Source organism: Linepithema humile, chromosome 2, assembly GCF_040581485.1.
Source record: "Linepithema humile isolate Giens D197 chromosome 2, Lhum_UNIL_v1.0, whole genome shotgun sequence".
NCBI classification, from domain to species: domain Eukaryota; kingdom Metazoa; phylum Arthropoda; class Insecta; order Hymenoptera; family Formicidae; genus Linepithema; species Linepithema humile.
In genome coordinates, this window is record NC_090129.1 from 32,611,409 (window position 1) to 32,629,083 (window position 17,675).

At 33.7% G+C, this 17,675-nt stretch overlaps 2 protein-coding genes across 5 annotated transcripts in view; both read left to right on the plus strand.

Moving 5' to 3' along the window:
• The window catches only part of LOC105674929 (adult-specific cuticular protein ACP-22-like), a 110,400-nt gene that overhangs the window by 65,761 nt on the left and 26,964 nt on the right, over positions 1–17,675 (plus strand). The window contains exon 4 of one of the 4 annotated variants that reach the window (XR_010888700.1): positions 15,021–16,032. The exons of 2 other annotated variants lie outside the window; for them this stretch is intronic. The gene's annotated coding sequence lies outside the window, so the exon portion shown is untranslated. Of the gene's footprint in view, positions 1–236; positions 2,958–15,020; positions 16,033–17,675 lie in introns of those variants that run through there. One more of the 4 variants, XR_010888701.1, reaches the window with a different exon arrangement.
• LOC105674928 (juvenile hormone acid O-methyltransferase-like) lies at positions 3,034–7,312 on the plus strand. The gene is made up of 6 exons (XM_012371616.2): positions 3,034–3,183; positions 4,928–5,137; positions 5,218–5,386; positions 5,722–5,854; positions 5,932–6,076; positions 6,243–7,312. Exons 2-6 carry the CDS (start codon positions 4,939–4,941, stop codon positions 6,443–6,445), a joined length of 849 nt encoding a protein of 282 aa, XP_012227039.1. The 5' UTR covers positions 3,034–3,183; positions 4,928–4,938; the 3' UTR covers positions 6,446–7,312.

Below are 17,675 nucleotides of genomic sequence, written 5' to 3' on the forward strand. Positions count from 1 at the left end.
TGATGTTTTAACTTATAATTAAAGTAAATTTTTTTTATTTATATTAGCAATACTACAAAAATCAAATATTTAATATTTTTACATAAAAATTATTGCTTGAAATGTGTCTTTTTTTTTGTAAGCATGTCACAACTTCCGCTCAAAAGATAGCTATGTTGTCATTACTAAATGACGCGGCTGATACTTTTATCTCCGCTGCAATCTAGTTAATATTGATCGATTAAACATTTTGTCAGATACCGACCTAAAAGTCGGTACCGTGGAGAGTGGCGTGGTGACGTCGATTGGAAGAGAATTTAATGACGGATGGCGTCAGACGACGGCAAGAAAATTAGATGTGAAGAAAAAATTAGATGGAAGAAGGAGACCTCAACGTGTTCTGAATCAAATGGAATTTTTATCGACCGGCTTAATGGTCAAAGAAACTGATATCTATGTTATACATATATCAATGTCATAATATTCGTCAAATGCATTCTAATAATGCTGTGATTATTATTTAAATTTTAATAAAATATATTTTTTGGGGCTATGTATGATATATATAAATTTATACTTTACAAATCAGTAATTTTGAGAAATAATTTTATTTGAGATTTGTGAAACTGATTAAAGTTTATATATGAACACGTATATAGTTGAAAAGAGGTAGTAAGAGGCGTAGAGATAAGAAACAAACTGTCTATGTTTATATTATGTGTATGATGTTGAATTATGACACTACAGAGTAATTCGTAATGTAACAATTAGATATTGCTTCCTGTCATTGTGATTATCTGGAATTGTGAAAATTCTCGAATATTCTTTCCCGAGGCGCCAAGGCGCAAACTTTGGGAATCACTGTATCAATGCTATTTATAGCTGTATACGTCAGTGTATATATAAGTAAATTGTATTGTGCGTATGGGTACACATAGTTCTTGCTACAATTCGCTAAGCACCATAATTAATTGAATAAAACCGTGAAAATTAATATACTATGTGCGCTTAATTATATTTATACAAATTTATAAAAAAATTAGAAATATTTTTTTATAAATTTGTATAAATATAATTAAGCGCACATAGTATATTAATTTTCACGGTTTTATTCGATTAATTATTGAGTCAATTGTAATTAAATAAATCTTAGAATAAATCGAAGCATTTCTATCGAAAAAAATGTGTGGGGAAACACTGTTATACGTATTTATTTAAATATGTCCAAATATTGGGACAATATTATAAATATATACTTGTATGTCTCATATGTGTCGTAAGAACGGTTCATAGCATATTAATCTTTTTAATCTACTTACAATAATTACATAATAATTGCTCTTACTGTAATTACATATATATGCTTATGGCTGTTTGTAATTATGTTTCAATCGCGGAAATAAATTTCCAATTATTTACGCAAGTAATCCAATATATTATCAGATGACTGATATGGATTAATTATGAAAATGAATATTAATTATCCAAATCCCGATTCATATATTTTTACTAGATCATTTTTATAACAGAATCGCATAGCTCTTGAGCAATCACAATTTTTAAAAATCCGATAAAGTGAAAAAAATCGATATAATTAAGTCGTGTTTTTAATTTATAATTCTAAATTTTTGTGCTTTTATTAAAATTAGTTATGCACATTCAGTTATAACGATTTACGCAATTGTACATTATTGTTGCGTCAGTGTATTTATACTGGATGTTTTATAATGTCCGTGCCAACGCTCGTGTGCGAATAGAGTGCGGTAAACTGGATAGAAAAGTCCTTTACCGTTTTGCAATTTTCGCAATAATAATTGAGATATTAATTAAAAAGGATTGACGCGTACATAAAACGCGTACAATACTTTATTTTTATTATAATAATTAAATATATATTTAATTAACATTATAACATTTCAATATATAAAAAAACTTTAAATGTTTATTATTGCTAATGATTAATTACATAATATCAAATTAATATAAACCATGGTTAGTTTTTGTTAAATTAAGTTGGTATAACTTTAGATACTTTATTGTCACCAAATTTGTTTAAATTAAATCGTTATTTTTTGTCTTACAATTAGTTAATATAACAATATATTACATATTAACAACAGCATAGAAAATGTGATAAAATATGATAAACGCATTAACATACACGCGCACGTGCAGAAAAAGAGAGAGAAATATTTTATAAATAATTTCGTAAGTACTATTTATATCATTTTTTATTTTCAAACAGAAGATAAACCAAATCATTTTGATTTAGATATCAAAAACATTTTTATAATGAGAAGACTAGATAAGACATTAAACATCATTAAAAGTTATTTATTATCAGTGCACAATGTATTGTAATATACAGGGTGTTTTATAATGTCCAACGCTCGTGTGCGGGTAAAGTGCGGTAAACTGAATAGAAAAGTCCTTTACCGTTTTGCAATTTTCGCAATAATAATTGAGATATTAATTAAAAAGGATTGACGAATAATTACGCGTTGCGCACGGCTAGAGGATAAGCTCTAGCATACACTCTAGGCGTGACAGCAACAAGGATTGCATGACAACGAAAAATAAGACGTGTTATTCCTGCTCTCGCCACGCGTTATTATATGATCTAGCCGCGCGCAACGCGTGATTATTCGTCAATCCTTTTTAATTAATATCTCAATTATTATTACAAAAATTGCAAAACGGTAAAGGACTTTTCTATTCAGTTTACCGCACTTTATCCACACACGAGCGTTGGCACGGACATTATAAAACACCCTGTATATATACATTAACGCAACAATAATGTACAATTGCGTAAATCGTTATAACTGAATATACATGATGCTGTATATGTATATGCATATCTGTTTGTTAACACTTGCACCTAATCTCACACGCGATAACACATAACCTGTTTTTCTTGTTTTTAAGAAGCATATGCTAGTTGTTAATTTTTTTTATGTTGATTAGTTTTTATGTTTGTTTATCTCAATAGTGCAGATAAAGAGATTGCTATAATGTACCAGGAAAAGACAAGGCCTATATAATTACTTCATTATCATGTCACATTCTATAAAAAGTAATGATGTTATATAAGTTTGTTTTGAAGAGATGACAATTTATCCGTATATAAGGTGCTTATTCCGTTGTAAAAAGATCAGTTAAGAACTGAAGTTTGTTCTGTCAGCACACAGTCGTTTTTTGCCGGTAAGTTCACATTGTAAGCGAATCAGTATATATTAGGGGAAGGTGGGGTAAGACGGACCGCGGGGTAAAATGGTCCATTTGCTAGATCTTATTAGTAAGTACCTCTATCTGCTGGATAAACATAAAATTAATTTCCTTTTTGATGCTTTTTAACTGTTTAAAAATTACGTCATTATATCATAAGACTATCGTAAGTTATTTATAAAGAAACGTCAAATTCTTGCAAATAGATCTCGTGATCTAATTTCTTAGTATTACATTTTAAGTGACTAAGATTGCAAAACTTAATATTTTTAAATTTTTCTACAAGTTCCATATTTCTGGTTATTGAGAAGTAATATTTCATCAGTTACATTTAAAAAATAATTTTGATACAGGTAAATAAAAATAAGATAATATTAATGTTGTCATGTGGGGTAAAATGGACCAATTTAAATGGGGTAAAACGGACCAATTTATATATTTGTTCTACTTATATTTTCTACTTATACTTTCTACTTATAGTTTTCTGCTTATATATTTGCTCTGATTTGAGAAATATTTTACATCTCATTTTTTTTTACTGAAAAAAGCTATGAAAAATAAAAAACGCACTGTTAAAAGTAGAAGAAACTTGAAATTTATTGAAAATAATGTCTCCAAATAAAAACAGATTTTATAATAATTATTTATTTTATTTACATGCTTTATTTTAAAATGTTATATTTAATGTTATATTTAATATAAACGTTAAAAATTATAAAGATTATATTTATTTTAAAGATTTGTGTGTATAATAAAATAATTAATGTTAAATTAATTTCTATTCTTATTCAAAAATATTTAATAAATACTATATAGTTTTGATTTTGAGTTGATCAGTTAAATTATTTTTTGATCCATATTATCTCGGCTTGGTCCATTTTACCTCATGGGATGGTCCATTTTACCCCACCTATGGGATAAAACGGACCAAAATTAAGTTTTTAAAAATCTTAATAATAATTCAAACTTTTGCAAATTTTGAAAATTTAACATTATAATCTTATAATAAACATTCTACAGTTTCTTCATGCTAAATTTCAGTTATTTTTTGTCATTAATATAAAAAATATAGCCATTTTTGCTTAGGGGGTCCGTCTTACCCCACCTTCCCCTATATAAATTGATATTAAATATATATCTTTTAAAAACTTCCATAGATTTTCTAACAAAGAAATTTGATGCACACTAAATATATTCTTTCTCGGTATTCTTGGCCTTGCCGTTTACATTCATTACGAATACATATGAATACATAATAATTAAAAGTTACTTGCCATTGGCACGATGCTAATATATATCAGCCGAAATCGCTGTTTTTCCGGAACTTTTCTAGAAAATCACGATTTTTTCTATGTAGATGGGTAAATTATCAGAACGTGGATATTGTCGCTAAAAGATTGTAAAATATTGACCACATGCTGAAGATCGAATTTTTATTAATGCATTTCATAATGTGTTAGTAAATTCTTGTATAGAGCATTTTTGAATTCTTTAATTCAATATATTTGCTCTTGATCTCATCTTGACAAGGTTATAGATCAAGAGAGCTCAAGTTTTTCTTGTAGCCAAGCTATCTTTATTTTTGAAAGATTTTTTCAAAAACTGATTTTTAAATTCATTGTATAGTAATTTTTAGAATAATTGTAGTGAAATTACATTATAATATAAAACGAAGATACCGCAACTAATTAACGAACACAATGTAACTAATTATGCAAAGATAAAAGCACAATGTCAAAGAAGATGGCGGATCCAGAGAAGTACGCTCTAACTGACGATCTTCAAAAGAGCAAAGTAACGAATTTAATCGATGAATATGCCGATGATTTAATAAACATGTCTGGCAAGTGTATGGATATTGGTTGTGGTCCCGGAGATATAACGAAAGAACTTCTTTTACCCGCTCTTGATTCGAAAGCGGAAATAATTGGTAAAAAGATAATAAATTATAAATATGTAACAACAATTTAACACAAATAATTATTTAACTTAATGATTATGATCACGAAGGCACGGATATTTCCCAAGACATGATCGATTATGCGAATGAGCAGTACAATGATAAACAACTCAAGTTCGAAGTACTAGACATTCAAACCAAAAATTTGCCGAAAAAATATATCTCCGAATTTGATCATATCTTCTCATTCCATGCTCTACATTGGTGTAAAGATATTCGGTAAGTAATATTATTCCACATTAATTATAAATATAATTAATTTATAAGCAAATTTATTTATTTTTTATTGGAATTTTATAAGAACTTTTAGAACTTTTTATTAGTTCAAAATAAGTTTTAGCAAATAATTTAGATATTTTGTTTTAATATTTTTGCGTAAATGCTTTTTGTCATTTTTTTCGCAGCATAATAACATAGTATAATGATTTCAAAAGTAAGAATGCAATATACTATAATACTTAAATATTTTAACGATTATATTAGTCTCATTGTTCAAAAGTGGCATAATAAATGTACATTTTAGAAATAATTTATTTATCTCTTTTATCCAACAGCCAAGCTTTTGAAAATATTTATTCCATGCTTCGACCTAATGGAACTATGCTCGTGTTAATGGTAGGATATCATGATATATTTGAAGTTATCCAAGTTCTGGCCAAAGATGATCGCTATTCATCGTACATAGGAGTAAATATTATTATTGCGTATTTATATTTTGATAATTTTCTAATTATAAATTATTTATTACTTTTGTGTCTATGCAGGACGTGAAAAATTACGTTTCTCCGTATCACAATTCAAAACGTCCTCACAAAGAATTGAAAGATTTGCTTGGAAATATTGGATTTGAGGTTCAACATAGTAGTACACGAGAAGCGGTATGCTCCATAGATACAAAAAAATTTTTAAGTAAGTATACTTTTAGAAATAATGTTAGGATTATAAATTTTATATTGAATTATTATTTGCATTATAAATTTTCTTACATTATTTATATGTTTATAGAACATTGACATATTTTATTATTTATTCATTTAAATTATAATTTAACAATAATTATTGCTTATTTTGACAGCCTCGATAAAGTCCTTTATTTCATTTTCGGATAACATGCCAGAGGACTTAGCGGAAGAATTTAAAAATGATTATATACGCGAATATATGGAGAGAAAAATTGTCTATGATGCACATCATGATTGCAAGAATTGTACTTTTGTCATAGATTTATACAAATTGTTAGTGGTTTCTGCACGAAAACCTGATAATGCACATAAGTAAAATTATTTATGTGCCTAAACATATATGTAATAACAGTCCTTATGGATAATCGATTAAAATCTTACTAAACTTATAGAAAATGCTAATTCTTTTATAGAGTTACTCTTCATTCTTATAGTAAAAATCCTATTGCTTAACAAAAGGGCGGGGTATAACTTTTAATTTTTTTGAAAGGTCACAAAGTGTAATAATAAATAATAAGTATAATAATAAAATATTCGAATTATAACAATGTTCCAATACCACTTTTTTATAGAGAAAACAGATTTGAATAATTTTCTAACTTTTCCTTTAAAAACGCCAACTTTTTACTCGGCTTTACGGCATGCGAGCGAAATCGGAGAAACAGAGAATCTTTTTCGTGTCGCCAGACTCATCCTTACGGGGTTATGGGGTCGTGGACGATTTACTGTCGTTCCGTGTCCGTTGTACAAGGTGTCGTCGAATTACTGTCAGATGAGCGATACAACGAGTTGCGTGTAGACTGTAGTTTTATGCGCAACGATTCCGTGAGCTTCTACGGAGTAGCGATACGTTAAGCTTTAACCGCTTTGCTGAAAAAGCCTTTTTACTTTAATAAATTCCGAATAGAGCTCTACAGTTTCAACGGTTTTGTCGATACACGCACGAATCTTGAAGAAAACCTGACACATTGTGACAATAAACAAAAGGAAATGTTAAGAAAACAAATGTTGCTTGTGCAACGACGTGCATTTTATTACGAATTTTTTGTTATGAATGGCTTATCGAGCCATTTTTGATAAATTGGCTTTGATCTACACAAAATTTTAATCTTATTATCTTATAAGGTACAATGTTATAACTTGCAATTTGTAATACATTAATAAATTACAATTTTTGCTTTGACTACGAGTTTCTTTAACTTTAATGTATCAATAAAAGGCAACTTATTAAAAATCTTTTATTGAACATAAAAGCATAGAATAAAATTTGAAATAGAAAAGAGAGAAGGTCGTAACACGCAATTGTTAAAAACGAGTTATTGGCTTTTGTGAAAGAGCCACGGACTCCGAAGCGGGTTGACGGCAATAAGAAAGGCGAGTGTATGTCTTGTGATTATTTTTGAGGGAAAAAGCTTCAGACCAAACGAGTTTCCGGAAGACGATTCTTATGCTAAGTACTTATCCCGGAACTTTCTACACATTCAGATCGTAACACAAGGGTTCTCTGCCCGTAGCCGGGAAAAGTTGTTGAAAGAACGAGAAAAGAAAAATGACATCTGCGAGGCTTGGTAAGCAAAGGGTCGGGTTTAGCGATCGATAAAGCGAAATCTCATTGTGTATTAACGGCGTTAAACTAAAGTGATTCCAATGGAATTCAGCAGAATGGTTCGGATAACCCTCGTATAACACGGTACCGTACTTTGAAAACATGATTTTGATACCACACGGTATGAAAATTCCGGGAACCCTCGGAATAACACGGTACTTTGAGAACACGTTTTGGTATAACACTGCCTGAAAATTGCGAGCGAAACACGCAATTGTTAAAAATCTTTGAAATAAGTCTTTTTTCTTATTTTTTGAAACAGAATTTTAACCATTGTATTACGCATTACATAATTTTAAGATAACACAAATTTTTGTTCATGTATTATATATTTAGTTTTATTTTTCTACATTTGTTCAGAATGTTAGATATCATATCATATTTTATCTTATTTTATATTGTACGTATATATGTTACATATTTAATTTGACTTTTGTTTTTTCCGCTTGTTCTTGCAAAAACTCTTTGAAACTCATATCTTATCTTATTTTATGTATATAATATAGATAGACTGCTAATTAAAAACAGTTATTATTTGGGAGCAAATAAGATAATTAGCTTCTTTAGTTAATTTCAAGTTGACTTTAGTTTAATGAAACTTTAATGACCAAAATGTTTAATGCTTAACGTTACAACGTCGTGGCCTCCATCGGTCTCTGACGGAGTTTCCACAAAGGTAAACACGACCACGCATTTGTCAAGGAGTCTATAACTAAAAGAGGTGTGCTATTGTTTAACACACTCTGTATATTACAGGCGCGAATCTCGTACTTCCTCACTATGACCGTATCTGCGAGCCGCGCATTCCACCCATTCAGGAATTCATTAAGCCCGATTCTACAAACCGTGCAAATATAGCTCGCAGACATCAGCTAAACGTCGGGCGAGAATTTGGACGTCGGCTTAATCCGCAATTTACGCGGAATTCGAATAATCATTCAGCCGAGAGTGAATTGCCTTCTTTCGTTATTTTTTCACGCGGAACTCAATGTTCCGTGCGTAATTATTAAAGGCATAGGTATTCAACGCTCTACATTATAACCTGCCTAAGGCAACCGCAATATCGATGTTTATCGATCCCGTACACATATACGAGTTAACAGTAAAAAGATTCATGTACGCTAGCTAATCGAAATAAGAGTATAAATCACTTGAAATAAAAAATCTGCACGCCGAAGAAGAATAAAAATGCACGATGAAGTATTTAAACGACTACATTCTGTCAATTGTTCTCTTCCGTGTGCACATTAAATTGGAAATGGAAACGCGTGATCAACTTAACTATCGAAAAAAGCATTTCTGCTTGTAAAATGGGAGGAAGAGCGCGGATCCGTCACCTCCATCAATAGCTGAATCGTGAAAGAGTTTTATTTTACTCCTTCCCGTGCTCGTTATCTGTCTGTATTCGCACTTTACAATCGGAACGTGCGAATTTAGGTCGTTTTGCACGAGCCGAAATGCCTGACACTCTCGACTCAGCGAGGCCGGTTTCGTATCCGGCAAATCTTAACGCGAGAATCGACCGTGATGAATTCCTGAATAGGCGGTGAGTATATATAGGCGGAAGTAAGTCCAATTTGCTACGTATCTGCACGCGCGTGATGCACGAGCTCCGTGTCGGACGCGAGGACAGAATACATCCTGTCGACGCGCCGAGTAAACAGTGTCTTCGCGATCAGCGAGTAGTGCACGGCGGATCAATTCCCAAGCATGAATGATGAGAGTGTGTTTGAGAAATCAATCTGTGATAGCGCCATGGAAACCGATCGTTTGATAAATAAACACGATCGATTCCTATTAAACATCGACGCTGAACAAAAACTGGAAAAATAAAAATAATATCGGCAAGCAAGCCTTATTGATCAAATTTCAAGTATGACATGCTTGCAGCATTATCCCATCTTACAACGAAGATGATTAAATATTCAAAAAATTATATTAAAATTATACTTAGTAGAAGATTACGTTTTATAGTGCGAATATTGTATTCTTCGACGGGAACGGAATTCATAAAAGGAGGAAGAAAAAAATGGAAAATAGACTCCACGCCGCGGTACTCAAAGGTGCTGCAGTTATTGCTTCGCCGCAGAAATTATCCCGCCTAACCGCGTAGCTGTTCTGCATCCACAGTATTTGCATAATTTTCATAATGCATTAGCGCGATTTCCATCGGAGGCGTGATGCGCCGTGCGCAAAACTGTGTAATCGACGGACGGGGCGGACGGGCGTGCGGTCGGCGGACGTGCAAACACGGATGTACTTCCGGTTCACCGCGACGATCGTTTCCCATTGGCTGCGCATGTCGGTCTGCGTCTACGCCGTACGAAAATCTCGAAAAGCACAGTTGATTTTCGCGCAAAGAGATTCTTACACGTTCGCGATTATTTTCTGACAATTTTTCCGTTGCAAATAAATAATACGTATATGCAATTGTATAAATAGCAATAACAATAATTATATAAGTAAATTTTATTAAATATAATTTAAGTAGTAATGAAATTATGACGCGCGTTAATGGTTCTCCTCTGTCGAAAGTTTTATTTTTCAAGTGCAAGATCCTAATGGAGTCTCGCTGTTCTTTGGATAAGCAATGCAAATTAAAGTTACAACAAATCCTTGAATATTTTGTCTTTATGATCTCAAAGACACATAGTTGAGCTTTGAACATCCTGTTGCGCGACACCCTATATAACATCTCCTACGATGGTGTTACGTGGACGATGATGTATTACAGAAACTCCATCTTCTCGCGGTGTGGCGGTTTGAATAAAACATTTCGATATCTTTCGAATCGAGTTATGCGCTGGAAGAATAGGAAAACATAAATAACACGTCGCGATAAAAATTCAATGATCATTTCTCATTTTTCATGAGGAAAAAGGGGGGGGGGGAATCAGTGTCAGATCTGTATCGTTCACTTCTGAGACGGGGAAAGTCAAGCTTCAGGTCCGATCAGGCATCGCGACGTGAAATCGTATTCTAACAACACGCCCGACGTCTACGCGTATCTGCGCTTGCTGCGGTATTGCGGATACTGTTCCATAATAAAGCCGCTCCGTTGACGCGATCGATAAACGCGCATCGTGAAATCTCACTTTACCGGCAGTGCGTTAATGCGCGAACAAGTGGAGATCCTGGCAAATAGAAATTAGCCGGCGAAATCGAGTGTTTAAGAAATGCTCATTTACATAATCGCGGTTCCATCCAGCGTGCGCGACAGCGAAAGAGCGATTAACGAGCAGTGTTACCACGAGCAGCACTTCGACATGATAAACATGAGATTAGTCAGGCCCGATCGTACTTCCGGATTCGATGATCGCACACTCTGTTCCACCGCTTGGTATAACCTTGGCAATTCTACTAATTACGAGCGGTGCGACGTTTGCTTAAATGTGTACTTGGAGCGCGCAAGTCCCATGTCGTGGATAATGCACCTCCGAGATAATTACACTCCCGTGGTAATTGCGCTCGGGTGCTCTAGCCCCGATATTTCATATGCTCTATCTACGCGAGTAGGAAGCGACGGCAGCGGTGGCGGCAGCGGTGGCGGCGGCCGTGGCGGCGGCGGCGGCGGCGGCGGCGACGGCGAAAATGTTACCGATTGCCGAGTGAAATATCGCGCCGAAGGGGCGTAATAGCGACAACGACGGTGGCGGGTTAACAAATACGTAAATCCTATCCTCGTAACACCTCGTAAATCTGCCGTTAATTTCTCCGGCGAAATTGGCGCACCGCCAAAACTGCAAAAAGTTCGGGTCGTCTGAATAAAGTCGCGCCGAATCAAGGATGGGGGGGAGGTAAAGGGAGCGACGGAGAGAGAAGCGTAACCATTTTCGCGCGGATACACGACTTTCCGATCCGCGGAATTCTCCAGGAGCTACAATGTTTTTCGATAAGAGGCCGGCCATAAATCAAACCTGCGTCAAAGAGATTCACGACGCGCTCCTCTTCGCATTCGCTCGATCATTCGGCGCTCGTAATGACGCGCGGCGCGGTGTTTTCAATACTCGCCGTTGCAACGACTCGTTAAAATGCACACGTCGTCGCCTCGATGCTTCATATCGCTGACGATCGTTAACGCCGCGTACCTACGCGTCACATTTCGTTAAGCACCTTTTAATTGCGCGCAAATTCCGCTCGTGTGAAAATTCAACGGCCGGACGATAAATATCGCGGCCCTCGGGCGTATACATGCGCGCGCTTTTAATCAGCCTATTATATGTTATAATCATGCTAAATGTCGTTTTATTGCCGTCGACGGGCGCGTTACAATGCGATCGCGATGAGAGTAAGTTTTCTCGCCGCGCTTGTTTGGCTCATATATAATTTATCGAATGGATGAGTTGCCAGGTCCGAATGCATATGTGTAAAAGATTGTATTAATTAAAATTTAATTTTATTAATATCAAATATAATTTTACAATACGCTGTTGAAATTGAGCATATCATATATATTAAACGCTTGCAAAATTTAATTTTCAGCCTAGAAACCGTAAAAGCGCTGAAAATGTAACTCGAGCAAATCTATTTTTCATTAATTTTAAACGAAATACATACAAATTTGCTTTGTCTTACTTTAAAAAAAGAAATGATATATTGTGTATATTAAAAATATCTTTTAATTTTACCGTTACATAATAGAAAGATATCTTTTAAAATCTTGATCACATTTTGTTAATGAAGCAGTGCGTACTAATATCAATCTTTCATACTAAAAGTTTAGTCTTGAGTTTCAGAATCAATAATTGTTTTATTTTTATCACACGTACTTTTTTAATTGCAACGTATCTAATAACTTTAACTTTATTTCTCTCGAAACAAAGTTTTGTGTGACTCGTGTCTAGTTCTATTTTTCAGTACGTTCTATTATATAGAGTATTTTATTTTTATTTTATTATATAATATCTACTATATTATATAACACTTATTTTTATTTTATACAAAAATTTTAAAGAGTAACAATTAAAAGCATAGCGTTATTATCTTTTATTGTATAATACAAAAATTTTGGAATAGAGTTTTCTTAATGTTTTGAAATCGATATTCACTGAAATATCTAAGAGAACAGCTCTATCGTTATATTACAAAAACCTCTTCAACAAAGAACGGCGACGTGTAGCGACATAAAAGCGTAGGATGTGTTCATAAGATTGCAGCTTCATCCCTGGTTCTATCGTTTAAGCCAACCGGTTGCAACGGCACGATCTCTTCGGCGCAATACATCATCTCGATCGAGTTTCGAAGCGATATTGTCTCCGACCGCCGGAGTTATCCGTTCTTCTAACAGTTCCTTAAGTTTTAATGGCTACCATCACAACTACTCCAATTCCGTAACATATAAGTATGAGAGCAAAAATTGCGATTGGTCACCGATACCATATTAAGTGCATCATGACGTTGCTCAAGCATCGCGGTAAAATATAATATTGCGCTATCGCAAGCGAATTGATAAAAATGATTTATCGCATTTCGAGTTAAGCCTTGAATGTAAAATAAGCCGGAAACAGATAAGGATTTGACATGTGACTCTAAGAAGATTCGGCACATTTTGATATCGATGACGAAATCTTTCTTGACAAGTTGTATATTGCATTCTACGAATTGCTAAGTGTGCTTAGACATGACTCTTCGTATAAAGTAATGAATTGATATTAACAAATAGCGCTAGAAAACTCTGCTGAAAAATCTATGGATAAACACAAATATGAGGATATATGATATTCATTTGATATTAAATTTATTATTAAAAACTTTATTTTATTTTAAAAAAATTTTATTCAATATGTGTATTTCTACAAATTATTTTTTACAAACTCTATTAATATTATATGAATTCAAAATTAATTGTTTTGTGAAAACATGCTTCTCATTATACATCTGATAAATAATACAATATTTTAAAATAATATAACATTTCATTTGAATAAATTTTTATATGCACATATAGAAGAAAAGATAATAAATTCTTTTTAAATTTAACAATACTCATATGTGTTACGTTACGATATTAAAAATTTTTGCAAAAAAGTGAAAGCAAATTTTTATCAAGAGCTGAGAATGTGCAGAAATTCGAGGAGACTGATAACAATCCTGCCAAGGGATGCAGAATTGGATTTCTTTGAGACTAAGGATTTGTCCTTTCACCTCTGCCTCGCATCCTTTCCAAGTTCCGGATGTAGCTACTTACCTAGCTAGTCGACGAAGGCTTGGCGGGCAAAGTTCTCCAGAAGTTTGAGCCTCGACGGAGGACAGCCGGGGTATCTTGAGGTGAACGGGGGACGGGGTCACGTTGGGGATTCAAAGTTATTATCTGTTGGTAGCAGAAGGCCGAGAGCCGTCCCCTTTTTGACCCTTTCTCGTCTGACAAAGTATTTATTCCGCGTCTCGCAGTGCCATTGAAGCCAGTTCCGCGCAAACTTATAATCGTTTTTAGCTTTCTCACTGCAGGATAGGTGGAAGCGGCTGGTGCAATACCAGATTAAAGTCTTTGTAAGCTCAGAATGCGTTTCCCTCCTTCTCTTTCATGTGTATACAAACACACGATGCTTTGCAAAGATATTGTATGATTAATATAAAGAGATAAAGATACGGATAATTAGACATAATTTAATATTATTATTAACTCTATTATTTAATTGTAAAAGAAAATTAGAATATATATATACAAATATACTCTTATTACAATTTTATATTAACTAGAACAATACAGACGCGCGCTACGCGCGCGCACTTATTATAGTAATTTAATAATTATGAAATCTAAATATTTTGATAAATTTTTTTTATTATAAATAACCGTCAAAATAACCTTCGCTCTCAAACTATCAAACTGTCAGAATAATCGAGATAATCAATCTGTGAAAAGTGTCAACAATAAACTTCGAGACTTTCGATACATTCGAGTATCGATCTTTCATGCCTTTTTAAAGAGTGGATTTTGTATACTAATAATTACGTTATTTGATAAAAAATTGATCAGAAATTTTAATGTTAAATAAAATTACTATATACGTCACTCTTATAAAAACAATTTTAAATAGTATTAAAATTAATTTCAAATTAATTTAGTTTAATTTACAATTCAACTTTAATTAATTTTAAATTAGGTTTCTGTAGTCTTTTATTCATGTATTTGTGATATAGCATTTAAATATTATTTTTCTGTACGCCATAAATGCGTGACATAAATTGTACTTGCAAAAGTTATATATATCTTTTTTTAAGTAGATTAATAAGTATTCTTTGCATATTGAAGTTTTAATCGATGATGTCTATTATTTTCCAGTGTAAGACGAATATGCCAAATTAGTGAACTATAGAAAACGATGGACGATGATAATTACCATTCATAAAGGAGCGCCGTCGTTACAAAGACATGAGACAAATTTAGGATGGCGATGGCGTTTCACCAAAGCTTTAGCGAAACTGGCATCTAACTTCGTGTACCGTCCTTTTAATAATTGCAGCACGGCATCAGCCATACGTGTCGTCTTGCACTCAGCATCTAATTGCATCGCGCCCCATCGGTATCAGTTTACAGAGCCATAGGCGACCGGCGTCGGACCTTTGACCTTTTGAACAATATCTTCTCTGATTTCCCCTGTAAAATATGGTGAAGAATTCGTTTGCATTATTTTTACGATGTACACTGTTTAATTCATGAAATACAAGGGGAAAAAATTACAATCAGTGATACAAAGCGCAGTCAAGTGGATTTTGGAAAATCCGGATGAAACAACAGGCGTTTGAAATATAGAATGAAATGTGCGTCAATAATAAGCGCGAAGGGCTAGAAGTTGAGCCAGGTTGTCGACAGGGACAGAGTGCTCGCGCACGTGCACGGGTAAATAAATTAATAATGGGATGCCAGTTTCAGCGCCCAGATTTCCCATGTGACATTTCACGTGTGCGGCGGTTATAAATACGCCTACAATAATTATTATTGCAACGGGCTGTGTTGCAATACACGTCGGTTCACTTGCCGAGTATTACGAATAGCCGGAACGGAAGATTAATTAACCGGCGTGCGAATATAATGAGGTCAGAGCTATTAAAGGATTACTGTTAAGATACAGTGACCGAAAACTTTTAAAAAGCGAGCTTTTTATAGAGAACCGATGATCGATTATCATATCAACGATTATCAATATATATATATATATATATATGTAGATGGAAACCACTGAATTTTTTATTTAATAAATACGCTCATAATGAATAGAATGTAAAAGTTTATAATATTTTACAATATTAGTTTTTTTCACGTCTGGTTGTTTTTACACACGTCGTCGCGCTTAATATAAGTAAAAATCTTTGTTTGAATTTTTATCTTTATTAATTATATTATCATTCGTTATGTTACATTCTTATTTATTAGAATATTATTGTAAAGATGCATTTTTAAACAAAATTTGGCAAAATTTTTTTTCAAAATTGAGATGATATATCACGAATGCAAACGAGTGTCGCCATTGTCGGTTCAGACGTAGACATTATCACTCGCGTCGGGGAAATGTTCAGCGCAAGATACTAATGTGCTCGTGATATCGTGATGTGGTAGATCCCACACCAGAATGTCCTTAATTCGTCTTAATGACGTAGCATGAAAAGATCTGTCTCTTTCCTCGCTGACTGGATTTACGAATTCCTCTTTTCCTCATTCGCCTTTCCTCTTTTCCATTCACGCGCTTTCTTACAGGCCATTTAACAGGACTGCCTGATACATCCCTCTCACAATAACGCCCGATTCAGTAATATCTCTGACTACGGAGAACTCTGTTTTCCATTGTAATAGCACTCCATCGCCTTCTCCAATCTGTGTTCAATAAAAGTATCGGAATCGTAAGAACGTGGAGCGACCAATTTGTAATTCTCACCGCTCCCTCCCTTGCATCGTTTATTAGAAAACGTCGAACCAATAACATTTATTGGATTTCACTCTGTTACACATTGAATCATATTTTAAAGTTTGAATTATATGTTAAAGTTTCATTTGTCGTAGGATGATGAATTATCTTGTTCCCCCTATTATTTGTTATAATAAGATGATTTATTATCAAAGATAATTCATCATCTTGAAACAAAGCTTTTAAAGTGTAATTTAAATATATAATAATATATATATATGATAATAACAATTTTCACCATTTCCACGAGAATTTTCTGAGAAAGCATGCGCTGTAAATTATAATGAGGCATATTTCTAAAGCATTTCCGATACGTTTCCAAACTAGCCTGTTTAAAAGCGTGCCAGAAAACTTGTTGTAGTTTGCAAAGTTAGAATATATTTTAACTCGACTAACATGGTGGCCGGTAAGAGGCAAAAAAAAGGGCAAGTTAGTTTACTAACATTTTAAAATACATGATGTCTTTTCACTAACGATTAGCGTCTCCAACCACGCTGGGTCGCCTGTAAAAAGAGCATCGTATAAACTACACTTAAACGATATTCACACGCTTATGCAATTTTCAAACCGATTAACTTGGAAAATTTGCAATTATTCTCCTCGCGCTCTGGAAACTTGGATAATACTATTATAGCGAAAATCCTTAGCGCTTTACTTTATCTCCTATACTTTTCTTCTCGCGCAACAAGACGGCTTGGTACGTTTACTCTGTCGTTCCTTGCACTTCGATCAGTTGTAACGAGGATTTATCGCCTTCCTTACGAATGCACCTTGCGCATGGGCTACCAAAGCGAAAGAAGAAGAAGGATAGATTAAAATGTGCAATTTCGCTGAGTGCTCTTTTCGCTCGTCTCACACTGCATGTCTCATCGTAGCGAGCGTTAAGCTCTTTGGTCGCTTCAACTATCGTTTTATTAAAGATTGGCTGTAGGCATTTGCACGCAAAATGTCCGCCTGGCATTGCGGAACAACAAAATATTTGCGAAAGGAAAATATAACCGTTTGTATATCGCGAGTATTTTCTATTTACAAAT